At 30.9% G+C, this 20,741-nt stretch overlaps 2 protein-coding genes across 6 annotated transcripts; both read right to left on the bottom strand.

The window, feature by feature from the left end:
• Window positions 1-3,769: 3,769 nt before the first annotated feature.
• On the bottom strand, window positions 3,770-7,043 carry LOC136069166 (octanoyltransferase LIP2p, chloroplastic-like). Its single transcript, XM_065777395.1, has 4 exons — window positions 6,542-7,043; window positions 6,208-6,472; window positions 5,347-5,497; window positions 3,770-4,375 (listed from the first exon to the last, which is right to left on the bottom strand). The coding sequence occupies exons 1-4, from the start codon at window positions 6,694-6,696 to the stop codon at window positions 4,020-4,022; spliced, it is 927 nt and encodes a 308-aa protein (XP_065633467.1). The 5' UTR covers window positions 6,697-7,043; the 3' UTR covers window positions 3,770-4,019.
• A 3,094-nt stretch (window positions 7,044-10,137) lies between these two features.
• LOC136069165 (transcription factor bHLH130-like) lies at window positions 10,138-13,688 on the bottom strand. 5 transcript variants are annotated; one of them, XM_065777391.1, is made up of 9 exons: window positions 13,569-13,688; window positions 13,235-13,435; window positions 12,999-13,133; window positions 12,225-12,813; window positions 11,222-11,532; window positions 10,951-11,121; window positions 10,740-10,805; window positions 10,573-10,641; window positions 10,138-10,433 (listed from the first exon to the last, which is right to left on the bottom strand). In XM_065777391.1, exons 4-9 carry the CDS (start codon window positions 12,790-12,792, stop codon window positions 10,362-10,364), a joined length of 1,257 nt encoding a protein of 418 aa, XP_065633463.1. In that variant the 5' UTR covers window positions 12,793-12,813; window positions 12,999-13,133; window positions 13,235-13,435; window positions 13,569-13,688; the 3' UTR covers window positions 10,138-10,361. The 5 variants fall into 5 exon arrangements, with proteins under 5 accessions (XP_065633463.1, XP_065633462.1, XP_065633464.1 ...); XM_065777390.1 differs by having other exon boundaries at window positions 13,255-13,435; XM_065777392.1 differs by having other exon boundaries at window positions 13,352-13,435.
• Window positions 13,689-20,741: the final 7,053 nt, after the last annotated feature.

Raw genomic sequence — 20,741 nt, 5'->3', positions numbered from 1 at the left:
ATTTTTTATACACAATTTTAGATAACAAAAACTTAAAATTTTAATATTTGTTTGATGATATAGCAATTTATTTTTGATGTTCTTAAAATTTTGCAAACATGAAGAATATAATAAGACCATTCAATCCAACAATTAAATTTTCAAAATTCAAACTCAATATAAATTATATTCATTTATAGAGATATATAGTTTATTCTTTTCTTTTCTTTCCTTTCCTTTCCTTTTCTTTTCTTTTTTTTTTTTTTTTTTGGGCAATTGGATTGTTACCATAATTGAGGAAATGGTGATTTTGAATAGTAGTTCTTCAAATGAAGAAAATCAAGTAATGTTATTAAGTTATAACTTCTAGTATATTCAATATATGCACTATCTCTCTCACATGATCGACGTTAAACATTCTAATACATATGATATTTTCCTCATGTCCTTAAAAGTGTTAATTTCCTTCTATCTTTTATCCTTTGTTTAAATTATCTTAATTCAGATCAACCTTTTAGGGAATTGTATTAGTAATTTATTTGTCATGTTATGTATGTAATTTCTTTAGTAGTAGAAGGATGGGATGATTAAATTGATGATTCCTTTTTGAAAAAAAAAATTTTGTGGACTAAATTATAAGTTTTAGATTTGAGAAATGAAAATTTGAATTTAGGCCAAATTTCAAGAATTTCTTTTTTGTCCTCTGCTATGAAAATTGCTTTTAGATTGATTTCATTCAATTATTTTTTGTGTGATCTAAAAGAAGTGCTTTTACTATGATCATTATTTTTCTAAGTAAAAATTATGGGGAAAATGAATTAGTTTTTTTTTTTTTTTTTTGAGAAAATGTTTGCCAACCTCCCTTGAAGTACAAGGAAACAACAATATTCCAAAGTATACCAAATACAATAGAATTTATATTTTGCTCTTGAATTACTTGGTTAAATGAGAAACCCCATCCATAAGTCAAGGACAAATAAATTAGGAGTGCTATCTTAAACAATGGCAAGTTTTTCTTCTTCTTCTTCTTTCAAAATTTAAAAAATGGCAAGTTAGTCCAAAAACTAATTAAGGAACCCAAGATAAAAATAGAGATTTCATTGTATCTAATATACTTAATTATCACAAAGTAGATAAAAGAAAAAGGAAAGAAAAAGTTAGTGTTGAAAAATTTACTAGTGAGCCAGAAGGAAAGTTCTAAAAGGACTACTAATTTTATTACAGAAATTTTACAAACTAATTTGACAATAATATAATAAATTTCTTAATTACTTTTTTGTATTTAAAAACTGATACATTGTGATTTATGTAATAAAAAATTTTGACAACTTTTTCATTTTTTTTCATAAAAAATTTCTTAAAATAAATTATTAATGTATGCCCTAAAGGCATGATTTAACCATACCCAAATAACAGTTTGTTACTGTTTACAATTATTTGATATCACTCTAGACGAAAATGACAATAACGGTGTTATAATAAGGATCATTGTGCTTGCGGTGATTAGGACATCAAAGCTGGCAGTACAGAAGTGATGGTGATTATGGAAATAAAGGGATGAACATAAGTTTTTTTTTTTTTTTTTTTTTTTAAGACATTATGTAATCAATGCGTTAATGTAATCATGGCCATGTGCAACCGTGTTCATGTGAATTTTTTCTGTCTCAACAATATTTCTTGACTTTCTCAAGAATTGTGTGAAAATAAAGGAAAATGCAATCATAGAGATTTGAATTCTCTCTATGCTATAATGTTTCATTCATGTTGTCTTGCTTGTGTTCTTATTAATAAAAAGAAATGGCAATCATAGAGATTTGAATTTTCTCTTTATATGCAATAATGTTTAATTCCATGCTCTCTTTGGTTTTGTTCTTAACAATATCCGACTCTTTTGTTGATTGATATAAAAAAAGATGTTTTACTAAATAAGAATGTGAACAAACAAAATAAATAAATAGAATGTCATTATTAGTGGTTCCTAAGACCTCATGATATCTATGAGATTCTAGGTTCGAAAACTCTTTTCAATATCTTGAAGCCATCTCAATGGGATTTCTCATTATAATAACCTGGTATGTGTAGGACGAAAGGACTACATAAGGGTTCGTTTGTTTAAAAAAAAAAATACAAGTTTTGAAAACACATTTGGAAAGCCATTTCATACTTTAATTAGTGTTATTATCGTTATTATTTGCTTTCTTTAATATAATGATGGTTGAATGATTCATGCACAACCAAATAAGTATTATTTATTCTCACGTTTCTAAAGATTGTGTCATGATAGAACCTACACTATGCAACGTGACCTCCTTAAGCATTGTTTCCAATGGGGTATAAGCAAGGAAAGCTGTATTAATGAATTGATTTGGAAATTATAATTTATAATCTAAACCACCAAAAAATAAATAAATAAATCTGGCATGCACCATGATTCATGAGCAATCAATAAACTTTGATATTAATTAGAGAAGCAGCCCTTAGGACTTTTGAGAGAAATTTTATGTAAAGGGCAACATAAATATTTCTTTTTTCCAATTTATATAAATCCAATACAAAATTTCACTTTCAATAAAATCAGCCAAGCATAATAATCAATATAAACAAGAAATTTTCAAAAACAATCAACATACACAATACCAAAATTTACATGAAAACCCTTCAATGTGAAGTTACCATTGGTCCTCCATAGTTTAAACTAGAGGCATAGAAACATTAAATATAAAAATAATTGATGCACAAATAACAATTAATTCATCGAGAAATGTTATGTCCATGATTCTTTCGTAACAAATCTTGAATGGTAAATTATTATTGGTTGTTACTAGTGAGAAAAAAGTAATTTTAATAGTAAATTTGAATTAAAACCAATAACAATTTACCACCTATAATTTGTTGTGTTAATATTATGAATATAGAATTTCTATAATTCATCAGCTAATAGTTGGATTTCAATAAAAATCAACAAATAACAAGTTTGCATCTTAGTTGTAAACTACCAATATAAAATGCTAAATCTTTATAGAAAAAGATGACATAAATCTTGAATAAAATGAGCCAGGCCTGGCATCTCCACATAGTATGACGGCCCAAAGAGCCCTCTCAAACGAAAATGGCTAATTTCTTGAATACTCTTCCACTGTTGAATCGAATTCAGACGAACAAAATTGGGGTAATAAAATGCATGTCAAGCTCACGTTGTTGCAATGTTAGTACATGGTTCAACCATTACATGTTATGCTATATTTGAACCTTAGAGAACTCACATGTGCCATTTATAATCAAAAAAGTTTTAAATTTACACAATTTTGCCTAAAAATGACCTACATCAATTCATATATAATTGTCTAAATTTACAAGTTTGCTTCAGTAGTTGTGTAAATTTATAATGATACTATTCATTTTGCATTTAGTTTTTATTTTTTATGTATTCCAATGATGAAGAAAGAGAATGGATGGTAATTATTTTTTTTAGAAAGAAAAAGAAACAATTTAAAAAAAAAATCAAGAAAATTTTATATTTTAATGAAATGTAGTGTAAAATAGATAAATGATTTAGAGTGTTTTGAAAATTGAGTTTGTAAAATAAAAAAGAAGTAAGTTCTTATACTAAAAATAGAAAAATTTTTACACGAACTGATGCAAATACCCTTAGATTTAAAAAAGAGTAAAGACACTATAAATAGTGGCGGCTATTCTTTTCTAGAAAGGGTAAGAGAATCTGTCGTGACTACCTAAGCATAACCAAAATAACATCTTTATATATTGACTACCTGTTAGATTGTCATGAGAATTGCTAGCAACAAGTTGTATTCTGCATGATTAAATTAAATTTGAAAAGTTAACTACGATATAGATGACAGTTAATTTACAAAATAAGTAATCTAAAGCACAATCCTCTTGACTGTACTGCTGCTAGGCCTATCTATCAACTAAACAACAATAACTACAACAACAAAGCATTAATCCCATGAACACTCGAGTATCTCACTAACAATTTTGCTTCATGATCAGATCCATTCAAAAGTGTTGCATTGAATCTGTCAGGTTAGTTTCCATGTGAGAGACCTTCTAGGTGTCGTATCTTCACACTCAGACATGGGGATGGTTTTATGAAGGATTTCGAGCTGAAAAACCTCTGAAAATTCCTTGATCAAAGATGAGTGAGTGATATCAATCAATTGACAATCATTGGAATGAAGCACACCTGCTTTCCCACATCCAGTGGATGGCTGAAATTCTCCTAGCAACCCCTTAATGCTTCCAACCTGACGGTTTCGTATTCCACATGGGACTATTGAGTGAAATGGGGTTAGATCTGTGTTGACATTAAGTGCTAACCCGTGATATGTTATCCACTGAGATACTCGTATCCCAACCGCTGCCACTTTCTTATCTCCTGTAGTGAAATTGAAATGTAAGATCAGTCACGAGAATGATAATCACTTAGGCATTCTGCATGTTATTCACCCCAAAAAAACTATATTAGGATAAAGAAGGGAGGGTAACTTTTGAACAGCATGCTAAATTACATGACTGTACAGTATAAATCAATTAACACAAAGTGAGAGGAATAAGGCTGTAGAGTCTGCCTCTTTTACAAAAAGCAAAAACTATTAATATCTATAGAATAGCAAATCAAAGTCCGGGTTCCCAATCCAGCAAAAATATAGAATTTGTGAAAAAATATATGAAAATATGGTGAGGCTCCTGGAGTCATTTTCTCAGATTATATCCTTATATGCAGTGACACCAGAGTCTTGATACTAATAAGGATCTACACAACTAACAATCAAGCAGAAATGATGTTGAGCTATATTGTATGCTATTTTGGTTGATAACACCATCTCAGAGTCCATTTTTAGTTCACGAAAGATAAAAGGGAATATAATATAAAAATTCAACCATAAGCTTTCAAAGGAATCCAATTAACCACTCATAAGTTGGTACAAGAAAAAATGACCACATGAAACTGAGAAACTATATTTGTCACACATTTGCTCATTACTTGCAGTTAACATTCAGATAAAATTGAGTTGAAACATATGTTGTAAATTTCCAGATTTATATTTCCCTTTCATGGCATCCAAATAGAGCAGAACAGAAAAAGTAACCATTTTCTTTATGAACGAAAAAGTAACCATTTAAAAACTACAAGTAATCATATTACTTATAACAGAGACTAAAAAGCTAAATAATTCAAAATTGTATTCGCAAACATGAACAGGGAAAGAGACTTTCGACAGGATTTGTTCAATACAGTATGTTACCCATAAAAGTTTTTAAATTAAAGCTAATGTAAGTGCAGAAAACATGAGAACATGTAATATGCACACCGGTACAACATAATGGACTGATTAGGAAACATACCAACCCAAACACCAGTAAAGCCCTCAAGTCGAGATGCCTTGATAGAGAATGTCGAGGAAAGAACACGGATGACCACCTCTTCAAGTGCCCTGAGGTACCAATGAAGATCCATCTTGTGATTTCTGAGATTGATAATAGGGTACATAACTAGCTACAGTCCAACACACATGCATTAAAAGTTAGGTAGCAAGTATAAAAATAAAAGCAGAACTCCCCTATAATCCACTGAATTTTATTGCTTAGTGAGAAAAAGTTTGTAAGTTTATTAACCATAAAAATAAAATTCAAACAACAGCAACAAAGCCTTAGGCCCAAAATTTGATGGTTAATAACTATAAACCTTCAAAAGGGTAATCAGATTCGGTCATATGTATTCTTTTAAAACATCACTAGTAGGAGATGCAGGACAAACCAAAGATTTTAACCTTATAAGAGTGGAAAACCGAAGATTTCAGTTACCGTGCATTGTCCTTAACTTTGTTTTTAACCTTATTAGAGGGAAAAACCAAAGATTTCAGTTATGGTACATTGTCCTTAACTTTGTTCTTTTATATGAATACATTGTACCTAATATCTTTGCATTTTTTTTATAGAGAATTTTAACTTCCGCTCCTGATGATAGCTCTTTATTATCAGACCAAAATACTAATCAATTTTCAGTATAGACGGAAATTGAACCGTAAATCTCTTATACAACCATCAGAGACTTTACCGGTTGAGCTAAGTGGAACCACTAATATCTTTGCAATTCAGTAGGCTGTTCTTACAATTCATGTGCTATCCAAATTGTAAAAATGAAAGTCATACACACCAACAGATTATAAATTTTAGTTTATGTAATTAGCAAAGTGGGACAAGTACCTGGCCAGGACCATGATAAGTAACCTCCCCGCCGCGTTCGGTTCTGTAAACATCGTAAGGAGCATCCTTGATGTCGAAATTAAGGTATTCTTCTGAACTAGCTGTGCCCAATGTATACACAGGGTGATGCTGTAGAATGATTAGCGTGTCCTGGCAATCTTGGTTTTTCTCAACCAAGGCCTTCTTCTCCTTAACAATTTGTTTCTGCCAACCCCACGCCTTGTCGTAAGGAACCAGTTCCTTGTACAAATCGAAACACTCGCACCTGCACAATGTCTGTCAGTTTTTTTTGTACTAACGGTGTTTGTGAAAATGCCAGACAGAGAAAACTCACATTCTTGATTGGTCATTGGATTTGGAATCTGAGACTTGGTTCGATTTTGACGAGGTTGTTGTATGAGAGTGAAGCCGGTACGATTTTTTTGTGTGATTGTGAGATGGGCTTGTCGGAACAGTGATTAAAAAGTGAGTCGTTGCAGCGAGAATCATATCTTGTTGGTTTTTTGTATCTATGATTTGTGATAAGCAGAGTCTATTAATCTGTAATCTTCAAAAGAAGCTGAGAAACGAAATGGCGGAGAAACCAAAGTACGTAGCTACGAAAATCCATTTCTTTTGAGGAGAATTTGAAGCAAAAACAAAACAAGAGGCCGAACCCAAAAGGGAAAAGCGTAATTGGGATCAATTTGTAGAGGATAGTGAGGTGTGATCGAATCCTCACCTGGAACGGTGAATGTGAAAATAACGGAGAATTGTTCTTACTTCTACAAAGCACAAAGTCGAGTTCCCTGAACCAAAAAAAATAAAAGAAGAAGAAGAAAAAGGAATGTCATTATAATATATGACTCGAGTTCCCTTAATAATATATAATATATGACTCTTCCTGATTGATAAATAAATAAATAATGTTTTATTAAATAAGAATGTGAAAAAAAATAAATAAATAGAATGTCATTATTAATAATTCTTAAAATTTCATGATATTCAAGAGATTTTAGGATTGAAAACTCTAGTCAATATCTTAAGGTCAATCCAACAAAATTTTTCATAATTTGCTGCGTGTGAAATGAGAGGACTGACATGCATCATGATTCATGAGCAATCAATAAACTTTGATATTAATTAGAGAAGCAACCCTTAGGACTTTGAGAGAAACTTGATGTAAAGGGCAACATAAATATTTCTTTTTTCCTATTTATATAAATCCAATACAAAATTTCACTTTCAATACGAGCCTCATCACACGCGCTTCGCACGTGAGATGAGTCTTTTTTTTTTTTTTTTGTTAGTGGTCCTATCTTGTAGGGGGAAAAAATTGTGTTTATATATATATATATATATAATTTTTATTTTGAAAATTTAATTTATAAGTGAATAAATCAATTTGAAAATTAATAGGAGAGTAGTCTTATTTTTTAGGTAATATTTTAGTAGAAGTTAGAGTTGCATTTTTACCGGATTGTCTTTTAGTTTTGTCTCTACTAAAACATAAAGGTTTAGGGACATTTTTGAACTAAAAAATGAGGAATCCACACAGATAAACCTCTTAAATAATAATATAGATAAACAAAAAAATTTCAAAAACAGTCAACATACACAATACCAAAATTTACATGAAAACCCTTCAATGTGAAAGAAAAATCACTGGACTAATATCTTCCACTACTAATTCAAAATCAATGGAGTTACCATTGGTCCTCTATAGTTTAAACTAGAGGCATAGAAACATTAAATATAAAAATCATTGGCACACAAATAACAATTAATTCATTGAGAAATGTTATGTCCATGATACTTTCATAACAAATCTTAAGTGGTAAATTGTTATTGATTGTTACTAGTGAGAAAAAAGTAATTTCAGTAGTAAATTCGAATTAGAATTAATAACAACTTACCACCTATAATTTTTTGTGCTAATATTATGAATATAGAATTTATATAATTCAATAAAAATGCTTCTGGCAAATTATACATATTAAAAAAAAATATATATGCCATTAACGCTTTGAATAAAATGCTAAATCTTTATCAAAAAGAGTTGGGCTTGGCATCTCCACATGGAATGACGGCCCAAAGAGCCCTCTCAAACGAAAATGGCTAATTTCTTGAATACTCTTCCGCTATTGAACCGAATTCAGATGAACAAAATTGGGGTATGATAAAATGTATGTCAAGCTCACGTTGTTGCAATGTTAGTACATGGTTCAACCATTACATGTTGTGCTATATTTGAACCCTTAGAGAACTCACATGTGCGTTTATAATAGAAAAATATTTAAAATTTACACAATTTTGCCTAAAAATGACCTACATCAATTCATGTATAATTGTCAAAAATTACAAATTTGGTATAGTAATTGTGTAAATTTATAATAACACTATTCATTTTGCATTTAGTTTTTATTCATTGCGTATCCCAATGATGAATGAACAGAGTGGATGATGGTTGTTGTCTTTGAAAAAAGAGACAATTCAAAAAAATTTGATATATTTATAAAATGTTATATAAAATAGATAATATTTGAAAAGTGAATATATAAATAAAAAAAAGTATATTTTTATATTAAAATAAATAGAAATTTTTGCATAAACTAAAATGAATGCTCTTAGATTAGAAAGAGAGTAAAGACGCCATAAGTAGTGACGGCTATTCTTTTCTAAAAAGGGTAAGAGAATATGTTAAGACTACCTTATTTGAACATAACCAAAATAGCATATTTATATATTAAGGAACCAATGTCAACAGGAATAACGATGGCTGTGGTAATTATCATCCTAAGAATTAAAAAGGACGAGGGTTGTAACTACCTTATCTAAATATAATCATACGTTTGTTTCATTATGGTTATTCTTTATTATTAGTTTAAGATTCCAACTGGTTTTTTATTTAGGTGAAATTCAAATCAAATCCCTTATTTGATAATAAGAGACATTTTCAATTGAACTAACTAGAATTCACAATCATAACAACTTCTATATACTGAAGAATCAATGTCTAAGAGGCCTAATTCAAGATGGGAGGAGTATCCACTGCTATTTTGAAAGATAATTGTCTTTCTAACGTTTCTTAGGACATAGTAATTTCTTCCAAACAACACTAATTGAGCACTTGTTGAATATATCTACCGTACCATTCAACATAGAGAATTAGAGGAACACACCAAAATGGCAAATTCCGCACGGTAGGTGAAACAAGCACCTACCAAATTGGTCGATTCCACTTAAGATTGAATGGAATCAGAAATTATGTTATTTTATTTTTGGCATAGGAATAAAAGAATATACCATGTAATTTTTTATTAAGCTCCATTAAAAGTATAGTTACTTTACAGATATTGCTCCAATAACTCAAAATATATAGTAAAGAACTAGACCCAGAGAGTAAAATAAACTCAAATCACCATCCAAACAATTGTCAAGCCGATGGCTTTCCTCAGTCGCCACCACCACTTATTCCATCACCATTACCATGACTTCATAGTACACATTTCTATGTATCATTGGAATTCTGATTTGATTATAAGTTAGGAGTAAACAATTATTGACAGCTACACTAAGAGCCAATTGAATGAGTGTTTTAGCAATGATGTCAGGATATGCCCTGTCCTAGCTAAAACTCCATGATCGTAATGGTACCCTTCCATGGTCACATTTACACCAACCCCCCGGTCACATTTATATTATTTAATAGACGTGTCCGTGTCTGTGCTTCTTAGGAAATTAACTTCTCCGCACAAAAAAATGAGATAAGTCTGCACACCAATCATCTCTTTCAAACTCCGTAGAAGTGGGAATGTGCGTGACCTTTTATTAGATATGTAATTAGACAGCTCAATTGGTTGAATTTTATGCTGAAAATTGGTATATAGCATACAAGTGTAATGGTTTGAAACATTTGATATACAATATTTTAAGGGTATTAATCAAGACTTTGAAAAAAAGATTTGGTTATTTATTTCTTTTTCCCTTGACATAAACGATAGGACATTAGCCTATTGGATCTTTATCTTACAAAGAAAGTAAGAAGATACATATTTGTCACACCCACAATCTCCTAACATTTTATTATGCTTCAGTGAATTGGAAAAAGAGAAGTCAGTGTTGCACTCTTGGTTACTTTGCCTTGTTCCTAATACTATCTGTACAGAAAGAAATTAGGCAGAATGATTTGAATATTGCTTCTGTTTACTTGAACACGAGCACTTTGCCTTTGTATCCGTGAGTGTCTGCACGAGAAAGAGAGAGATTTGGTAAGGGAAGATAAGAGTAGTTGAAGGTTCATGTGGGATTTTTTCTCTACCGAAAGCAAAAAAAAAGAAGAAGTTTCAGGTGATTTTGATGTATGGATAGCAATTTGTATAATACCTTAACCTGTTTCTGAAGGTCTTTAATGTACTCAACTGCCAAATCTAACATATCTGCTGTGTTTGTTTGCTGCAAAATAAATAACCAATAAAGAGAAAACTTTTGAGTTCCTAACAACAATTTTGACATTCACAAGTCACAATGTTTAGTGTAATTGTGTAAACTACCTTGTCCATGTTTGGGAAAAGCTCTTGCAGTTTCCTCATCCTTTCACTTATACGTGTTCTTCTCACCTAATGTAACAGATATCAGTGTCACGGGTTTGATTAGCTCTAGCTAATAAAGTGATTTTCATATATTTGGTGAATATGCCTTGTACCCAAAAAAAAAAAATTTTCAACATGTTTGCTAGCTTTAAATGTAATGGATGAGATTTACCCTCTCTGCAATGCTTCGCGGATGAGTGGCGCAGCCTCTTTTGGCTCTAATTTTACAAGGAACAGAACCTTGAAATTGCAAAAACTTCTCTATAGCGGCCATCTCAACAGAAGTCTTAGGCAAGCTCAAATGATGAGTCAAACGATGGGTTTGGTTTCCAGAATCAGCATTCTGTTGAAAGAGAAAATCATTACTCATGATAAGATAGGATAAGCAAGTGCACTGCCAAGCAGAAAGCAGAAAGAACTACAATCAATTCTGCCAATTTTACCTGAGTTTCCAATGCATTTGAAGTTGGAAACATGTTTCCTTCATTGTCTCTGGCTCTTCTAAGGCTATTGAATGCAGATTCATCCCAAGAATCACTTGTGAACTTGGGGATGTACTGTTGATTGCTACCATTAGCATTTCCAAGACTTTGATCCTCTGGGCTAGTAATTTCATTCCCTATTTCAGCTATCTGAGGCAAACGCCGGGCTGAGAAGCTTAATTGATCATTCAATTTAGTCATTGATGGGCTGGCTTCCCCATTTGTATCATTGCAAGCTCTAAAAGTTCCCACATCCCTCATCACAGCAAAGCCTGTTATTCATTGAAAGGTTCAAATTAGGAAGACTTTCAAGATAAAAGGTTCAAATTAGCAGCAAATTGAAGCTTGAATAACTTAATTTGTCATAGTTGATAATTTGGAACTACCTACATAACTTCTTTCAAAAGAAATTGACCTTACAGCTATTGCTAAATTCTCCTAATATTCTTCTATTGTTTTTTGTTTACCCAGAAATATGCTTTAAAATTTCTTTCTCCAACCACAATTCAGTGTGAGAGGAAGGAAAAACATGTCCAACCTCCAACTCTCTTCCCTTTAAAAATAGTATAAGATCCCTTCTTACTAGTCAAGTTTTATTGCCACTTTTTTTTTCCCACCTTGGAAAAACATATGTTTGGTTGCTAAGGAAGTCTAGGGACACAAATTTTTTCACAAGATTTTATAGGAAACGAATAGTTATTCTAATTTTTTGAATCTTAAAATTCCCATCATTTGCAACTTGAGAAAACATGACTGGCCTAAATCAATTTACTTTGCCTACTTTCAGTGAATTTCTCCAATATCCTATGCTTTATTTTCTTTGTTTTGTCCACAATTTACTCAGCATATCAAACACTAGAGAGGAAAAAATAGATTAACAATAAATAATCTCCAGTTAGAACATTTAAATAAGCACTCAAAAGAAAAAAAATATTAAAAAGAGCAAGTGAATAAGCAACAATACCATTATCTATTGTTAAATCAGAGAAAAGCCCGGGTGGTAAGCTACTTTGCCTAACAAGATTGGAGCGGTTTCCTGCGCCCATTTTTGCTTGCATAGAATTCTCTAATCCTACAGAGTTCAAACCACTAAAAGAGCTATCCAAAGTGGTCCCAGCACCCACTGAATTATGATTTGGCAAAGCTTGAACTTGTTGGGCAGCTTGAGCTTGGTAAACCATTTGAGAATTTGAATCTCCTGAGCTATTGCTCGATGTCATGAATGCTAACATGGTCTCCACTTCTGGATTCGATGATCGAAGATCCCGATAATCCTCACATCCAACACCACCTCCACCACCATTAATGCTACCATCAACAAGGTTTGCAAGCAATGAGCTTGGAGCCGAGCGATAACGCATTAGACCAGAATTATGCTGGTGCTGTTGTTGATGTTGTTGTTGTTGTTGTTGTTGATGTTGTTGTTGTTGTTGTTGTGGATGATGGTAAGTATTGGAGTCCATGAAATCTAGATGATTCTTTTTCAGCTTCACATCTGAATATTTGAAGGTAGGACTATACAAAAGACTCATAATACTCTCTCCTGGAGATTGCTGTGGAACAACAATAATTATTAGAAAAAATACGATATCTGAATTACTTTTTTTTCTGATTAATAATACATTAGTTTAAAAAGTTTAGAATAAATTGTATTCTTACTAACATTATGTTCTTTTATTTTCATATAGTGAGCTTGATTCTCAAACAAGTTCGAAGATATTAGGTATAAACTTTAAACCTGAATTATTGTCTTGACAAACACTAAAAACTTTTCTTCAACTTCAAAAGTTACTAGCTTGTTCTTGAAAATAGCACATACAAAAAGCTCAAGTAGGATCTGCCTTTTTTCTTCAAACTAAACCAAACCCAAAAGCTGTCAAAAAAATAAAAAGGAAAGCAAAACAAATTAACTTAAATTCAGCAACCAAAAAGTCAAAAACTCAAAAGCAAACAAGTGTAAATAAATAAAAGAACCTGCTTGAATTTGCACATACTCTATGGTATAGCTTTCTTTGAAGGGGGTTCTATAAGGTTCTTCTAATAACACCAACTCAAAGTCACAAAAAGATATGAGAACCTGAGGACTCGTACCAGTGCACAAAGAAAAGAACAATAGCTTGTTTCAGCACAGAATCTTTCTGGGATTTTGTTCCTCTACCATATATGGAATTGTAGCTTCAAGACAAAAATAGAAAGAAAAAAAAAATCTCAGTACAAACTAGTCAATTTACAAGTTACAACACGACTTAACACAGAAAATTTAGCACCATTTGAGCTCCAAAATTGGTGAGATCATCAAGCCAAGTACCTCAGCTTTTCTGGGTCTGATTCAGAATCGCTTTCACTCTCTTACTCAGAGAGAGAGAGAGAGAGTAGTGAAAATTGGAGTTACAGTCACGCAGAAACCAACAACGTTGTCTGTCGATTATGTGGCACATTTATGTACTAGATTTGTTTCGTAAGTACCCTTGATGTTCATCTTAATTACGAGAATGCACACATGCACTGCATGACAAAATGTGGTCCTTGACGCGTCATCAATTTGGAGAGTTGACCAAAGTACCCTGTATTTGAAGCTCAAAAATGCCGGAGGCTTTGCTTGGTTTTATTTTTTATTTTATATATATATTTTTTAAAGAGTGTTCAATTTTATTATCACTTTGTTTGTGAAAAAGATAGGATAGCTATCTTAATTTTTCTTGCTAATTAACTAATTGAGAATGAGAGAGGTGAACAATATGATATTGAGATTTTTATTTCTATATTTTTATTTTACTCAAATAATAGTTTGATTGGTTTAGAAGATCATTTCCTGCTTTAAGCTTTTTATTAATTAAGAATAGAATTGATATTATGAATATTAAAAGTTTTACTACATAAATTTTATAAACAGATATGTCAAACTTTTTTAATATAAACTTATAAAGTTTGAAAATAATAATTACTATATTGTTGATGTGATACTTATTATATCTATTATCACGTGAGATTGTTCGTGCGATAAAGTTCTTCGACATCTTTTTTTTATTTTTAATCAATTAGACCCTCTATAAGATAGATAGAAGTAATTAGAAGATTCATTATTTTTATATTAAAATTTTATAAGCTTCGGTCAAAACTAAATTAAATGATATATATAAGCTAAATCTATTAAAATTTATTGATACAAGCCTCAAATTCACATTAAAATAAATACTCTAAATTCAAAATAACTTAAACCCATATGAAACCAACATTTTTTTATCCTTTAGCTATATAGAATTAAGCTTTATAATTAAAATAAAAAAAGGGATAATATAGAATTAATTTGAAAGAGAGACCTTTATATAAGTAGTTTTGTTTCATAATTAATTAATTGAGTTTTTTTTTTTTTTGAATCCAGACCTAAAGGCCAAGTTTTATTTATGGATGAAAAATTATAATACATCTCTCATAATAAGAGAAGCTATATCATCATAAATGGATTCAAGTTAATCATGTAGCTCATTACCTGACTCATAACGTCTGGCAAGGAAATGCTATCTATTTTAGTTTTATTTTTAAAGTTTTATTGCTGACTGTGGATAGAATTGCTGTCTTTGTTGTATTTTTTCTTTGTATGTGCGTGTGTGTATTTTAGTTTTATTTTAAAGTTTGAAAGCAACGTTATCCAAGCTTGAAAGCACTAAAAGACTTTTTGGACTCAAAAATTGTAGAACACTTATCAAACTACTTGATTAGATAGAAAGAAAATATAGAAGGGAGAAAGAGAAAATAATCATAGGTTTAAAGATGTCAGATGTAAGTTTAGATAAAAAGTTAATTACAACTTATCATTTAACATTTATTATCATTTAACCTTTATTGTAAAAGTATTGTGAAAATAGCACTAATATGATCATACTTCAAGTTTATTCAATAGGGTTTAACAAAATTTAGGGACAGGATGTTCAAAATTTTATTTTAAGAGTTAAAACAAAAACAAAATTAAAAATTATATATATATATATATATTTTTGGTNGAAAGCAACGTTATCCAAGCTTGAAAGCATGACAGCGGATATGATTCTTTGCTTATGGGCCAAGCGACTTCAGTCTAACACGTAGAGTGTTATTTGTGTGTACATGTGTGGCTATTAAACATTAAAAAAAAAAGGCCTAGCATAAATTTTTGTTGTGTTCTTTGGCTAAATTGAAGGGTCACTAGCTTTAACCCTGTAGCTAGCTAGTCGGTGCATATGCCTAATTATTTAGACAATCATGGTCAACTTTTTTGAACATTTAATTTTGAACAGTAATTATTGTTACCTTTTAAAGTATTCTCATTGACTTGTGCCAAAAAAAAAAAAAAAAGAAGAAGCATTTTTTACCACAAAATCGATCCACATTTACGTATTTTATACGGGAAAAAGTTAATGAATGATTTATTGGTACTGGTTTAAAAAATATTTTTTAAAATTTTTATTAAAAAGAAAAAAATAATTAATTTTTTTACGGTTTTTTACTTTTGAAAATGGTATCAAAATTTTTTTTAATTTTTTATTAACAATTGTTTTAAAAGTACCCATTAATATGACTCATTTTACATTACCACTTTACAACATACCCAATATCTCTTTTTTTTTTTTTTCCATTCATCATATTAAAATAATATAATAGATTGACAAAAAGAGGAGAGAATTAAAAAAAAAAAAACAATTAATTCGGTAAAGAATGTTGCTACAATATTAGGCAAACATAGATAATACTGTAGCAAGCATGTATATTCAAATGCAAAATGCACGATCCAATGGAGCTAGGTTTTATAAATTTTGTCAATAGTGTAATGCACTTTGCATTTTTAAAGGTTTTGCATCACCCAATGTGAATGCTCTTACTAGTCTCTTATTCTATTTGATCTATAATTTTTAGCTATTCAAGTTATGTAATTTTATTAATGTGCTTCAAGCTGCTTTTTTCTTGCATACGAATTACCCACATACCAAAAAAAAAAAAAGTTTCAAAAGTGCAATTAATAAAAAAATAATAAAATCATATTCAGGAGCCAAAAGCACAGGTCACAAAACAACTAGCTAGAAAGCGGGAGAAAAAAAAGAAAAAGTAGGAAAATTACGTTAGGGGTCGAATAGTTCTTAGAGGTCATATTTGTAGTATAAATGATTGATTTTTATATTAATATTAAAAATAACATTATTTATATACAATTGTCATATACATATATATCTAAATAGTATCTAAATAGTACTATAATACATTGTAAATAGTCTAAAAAAATTATTAATAGTTTAAAATCCGTAAATCATATTAAATAAATCAATATTTGTCAAATTAATAATAAATTATTATAATCATATTAATATCAATTAAATAAAAATATATGATAAAGAAGAATAGTAACATACCTAAGAGTAGCTGAGAGTAAACGTTAGACTAGAAATATTAGTAACTTATATAAGATTGCTTTGAAGTGTATGGATTAACCATATATTGTTATTCTCTTGGAATTGGAGCAACCTAAAAGATTTCTGACAAAATTGTAGAACTTATCAAACTACTTGATTAGATAGAAAGAAAATATGGGAAGAGGAAAATAATCATAGGTTTAAAGATGTCAGATGTAAGTTTAGATAAAAAGTTAATTACAACTTATCATTTAACATTTATTATCATTTAACTTTATTGTAAAAGTATTGTAAAATAGCACTAATATGATCATACTTCAAGTTTATTTCAATAGAAACAAAATTTAGGGACAGGATGTTCAAAATTTTATTTTAAGAGTTAAACAAAAACGGGGGGGGGGGGCCGCCAAGCCAGGGGGTTCACCCCCGGGCTGGCTGTAGAGCCGCCCGTGATGGGAAATGAAGAAATGTTATTGAGACTATTTGCAAGCTGTTAAGTTAGACTTTGAATTTTCAATAACTCAAAACTACCAAAAGTTGGTCAGCTAGATTAAAAATGGTTTCAAATAATCACAAATTCTCGGAGGCAACTCATTTCTTTATTTATTTATTTGTTTTCTCTTATAAAAACCTAATCTACCTACAAACTTTCTGTGTTTTCTGGAAATTCTTTTTATATGTGACATTTTTTTTCTTTTTTTCTGGGATATGCTAGTTCTATCAGTATTAGGCCAATCAATAAAAATACCCAGCTAATAAGATCCATAAAGTATGAGTACCAAATGACATAATTAATTAAACACGGTTCCCTCTTTAAATAAGAATTGAAAAGTCATGAAATGCATGCTGTCTACCTTAATTGATGTCAAGAAATTCTGACTAGAGAGTGGAAATTTTCAAGGTTCTTCACAAAAATGTCAGCCAAAAGCTTTGTCAATGACCCATCTAGCTAGGTTACATATATGCACTTCTTAAAGTGAGAAACGCAGGGTTCATGCTAGTACAAACTGTACAATACCTCTAGCAGAAATAAAAGAAAAATACATGTTAATATACTAGAGCCATTGTTTAGTTTTTGACCCATTTATTATAGCCGTAAAAGGAACAGTACTTCTTACAGTAGACTCTGTGACAAGTACCAACATACAATGACAGTTTAATTAATTAAAATATGTTTGAATCATAAATAGTCTCTCAAAAATGTTATGTATTCCTTATGAACACAATTTCGCATGCGATGTTTAAAACATGAAAATGGTAATTAACGTGTATGAATTATATAATAAATTAATAATAAGTGTCTCATAATCATAACTCTATTTGAAAATTAGATGATTTACATTTCAACCTTTAGATTTAATTTACCAAAATTTATTGTAAATATACATTGACTCTTTGATTCTAATCAACAAAGTCAATGGTCATAGAATCCTCACGGAGACACAATAATGAGTTTTACAGCAATGACTGATCAATGAAGAAAATTGTTACAAGACAAACAAAACAAACAAGAAAAAAAGTCCTAGTCAAGCATGTTTTCAAGCTCCAGCTAAGTTACCCAGTAATTAGGGAGTGTATATAGGTGATCTTAATCACTCAATAATTCAAAATTTTCAACACTGGTTGCTAAAAAAAGTCCACTAGTCTTCTTTGTACACATGGATGATCAATGGTTTTGACAGAATTGAAAGCAATCTTTGCCACAAATTTGTAATTGTTGACTTAAATAAAAACATGCTTTCCTCATGATATGCTTAGAAAATTATATTTTCCCATCAAAAAAAGGAAAGTTATGTGTGATGTTTAACCGAAGCTAACTGTGGAGCTCGTTGACATAATAAAAAAGTCTCTCCTCTCCATGAGATTTTTGTAATAATTCTGACTTTACTGGTACAGGCATACCTCTTAGATGGTGTAGATTTAATTTAATTGAATTGAATAAGTTTGCGTTGTACAAACATGTACTGATCTCCATATATTGAGTATTTATTAAGTAGAAATTGACTATATTAACAAAGAGAAATGATATGTCTATAATATTTTTACAACATTTTTACAATAAATCCTAAGTGGCAGGTTGTTACTAGTTATTATTGTTGGGGCAAAAAAGTAATCTTAGTATTAGTTTCAAATTTGAACCAATAACAACTAACCACTTGTGATTTGTTGTAAAAATGTTGTAGAATTGTTGTAGACGTAGCATCTCTCATTAGCAAATACAAGGAGATTTAATTATAGAGTGTTGAGAAAACTTTCTTTTTTCTTTTTTTACATCTACGGATTTGTTAAAATACTTACTATCATTGCACACCCTTGGCGCAATAGTCATTGCACAAATATAAGTTAAAATACTTACTATCACTGCGCACTCTTAGCACAATAGTCACTTCACAAATATAAGTGATTGTGAGGTATGAGAGGCAAGAGTCAGAGTTCAAGTCTCTAAGAGAGAGCTTCACACACATATATATTTAGATCATGTTAGAATAGAATTCATATCTTGTATAAAATAAATAAATAAATAAATACTTATTAATTTTAGAAAATAGTTATAAAAAATATAAATACATAAATGACCCCAAACATATGGACCAACCAATGTGTATTTCTTCTGATGTGAAACCTTGCAAATAGGTTTGGGGTATTGGCAAATTTATCCACTTTTCTTATTTGAAATTTATATGTCACCATATTTGCTTTGAAATCGCATCTTCCTTTTCTTTTGCAAGTTTGCTGACTCAAGCATTATTCTAAGATGTACTATTAACCTTTTTCATTTTCTTTGTGACGTGAGTAGTGGATTCGACTTTGCCGACTTGGACAAGGATTTGAAAGCCAAACAATTAAATATTAAATTATTAACACATGGCAAGGCAACAAAAAATACCCAGCATAGAGTAATTAATTATGGGTTACAAAAAAAAAATTATGGGTTACAATTACTTAACTGGTGATAAAGTCAATTATCATTGAATAAGGAGCCACGTGTATTGAAAATAAATTTATTAGCGTGGAATAATCATCGCATATGTAATATGTTTCAAATCATATGTTATCTATAAAAATAAAAAAGCTAATTATTAATTTGCTAAGTTGAATTGTATTAGTTGTTAATTGAATTTTCTCTACCCTAGCCGCAGCCGCTAGGACAGTGGAATCCTCTTATCTTTCTCTTGGAGTGATATTTTCTTCCCTCTAGTAACACTGTTGCTAGTAGGGCTAGTGGGTTCTTCGTCTTCTGGGGTGGGGAAACAGTCTTGGTCCTATTCTCACCTACCTACTTTTTCTCATCTTTCTTTCGTGGTCTCCGAAACTAAAATCTTCCCATGGACCGTATCCTCAAGGGCTAGAGCAGCCTTTCACTTTCAAACAAGGAAGGAGAACGGGTCAGGCTTGAAAGAAAACAACAATCATTTGTAAGCAACGAAGTGGTATTGGCGGCAAAGTTTCTAAACAAAAGGGTGCTTAATGTGGACGCAATTGGTCGTACGTTTAGGGCGATATGGAGGACTCTAAAGAGCTTCAATATTCGACAAGATGCTGAACGGGTACTCAATAATGAACCATGGAGTTTTGATAAGCATCTAGTCTTATTCCATCACCTTGAAGGGTCTCAGAATATACAAAGCTTGCAGTTCACTTTGACAAAATTTTGGGTGCAGTTGCATGGATTACCTGTGGATAGGTTAGACATTCCTACTGCCATCCAAATTGGCGAAACTATTAGAGTGACCTTATCTTATGGATGTGAGGCAGAGATGATAGCAGGGGACTTTTTGAGTATTAGGGTGGAAGTGGATGTTTCGAAACCATTGTGTCGAGGGAGGAAGGTGGTTTTAGATAATGAAGAAGAGGTCAAGGTGGCCTTTAGATATGAAAAATTTCCAAACTTTTGCTATTGGCGTGGGATGGTTTGCCATGATGACAAAGACTGCGACTTGTGGTTATCAAGCAAATGATCACTTCCTTTGGAATCGTAGGAGTTTGGAGCTTGGTTGCGAGTAAGTCCGTTTAATGTAGAACGGAAGACTTTATGTTCTGTGCCAGACACGAAGGTCTTTCAAGCGAAAGGACTCAACAAGATAACCATGAAGCGAGAA

The sequence above is a fragment of the Quercus suber genome, unplaced genomic scaffold, assembly GCF_002906115.3.
Source record: "Quercus suber isolate HL8 unplaced genomic scaffold, Cork oak 2.0 scaffold_154, whole genome shotgun sequence".
Classification (NCBI taxonomy): Eukaryota; Viridiplantae; Streptophyta; class Magnoliopsida; order Fagales; family Fagaceae; genus Quercus; species Quercus suber.
Note: the sequence above shows the minus strand (reverse complement) of the source record. Positions and strands in the feature narration are given on the sequence as shown.

Excerpts from the sequence above, each read along its gene's own strand:
- LOC136069166 (XM_065777395.1), bottom strand. The coding sequence starts at position 6,696 with ATGATTCTCGCTGCAACGACTCACTTTTTAATCACTGTTCCGACAAGC. Across the intron at positions 5,498-6,207 it reads CTTATCATGGTCCTGGCCAG|CTAGTTATGTACCCTATTAT; the intron begins GTACTTGTCCCA and ends GTTGGACTGTAG. Across the intron at positions 4,376-5,346 it reads CTTTACTGGTGTTTGGGTTG|GAGATAAGAAAGTGGCAGCG; the intron begins GTATGTTTCCTA and ends ATTTCACTACAG.
- LOC136069165 (XM_065777391.1), bottom strand. The coding sequence starts at position 12,792 with ATGAGTCTTTTGTATAGTCCTACCTTCAAATATTCAGATGTGAAGCTG. Across the intron at positions 10,806-10,950 it reads CGCGAAGCATTGCAGAGAGG|GTGAGAAGAACACGTATAAG; the intron begins GTAAATCTCATC and ends CTGTTACATTAG. Across the intron at positions 10,434-10,572 it reads ACCTTCAGAAACAGGTTAAG|ACACTCACGGATACAAAGGC; the intron begins GTATTATACAAA and ends TTTCTCGTGCAG.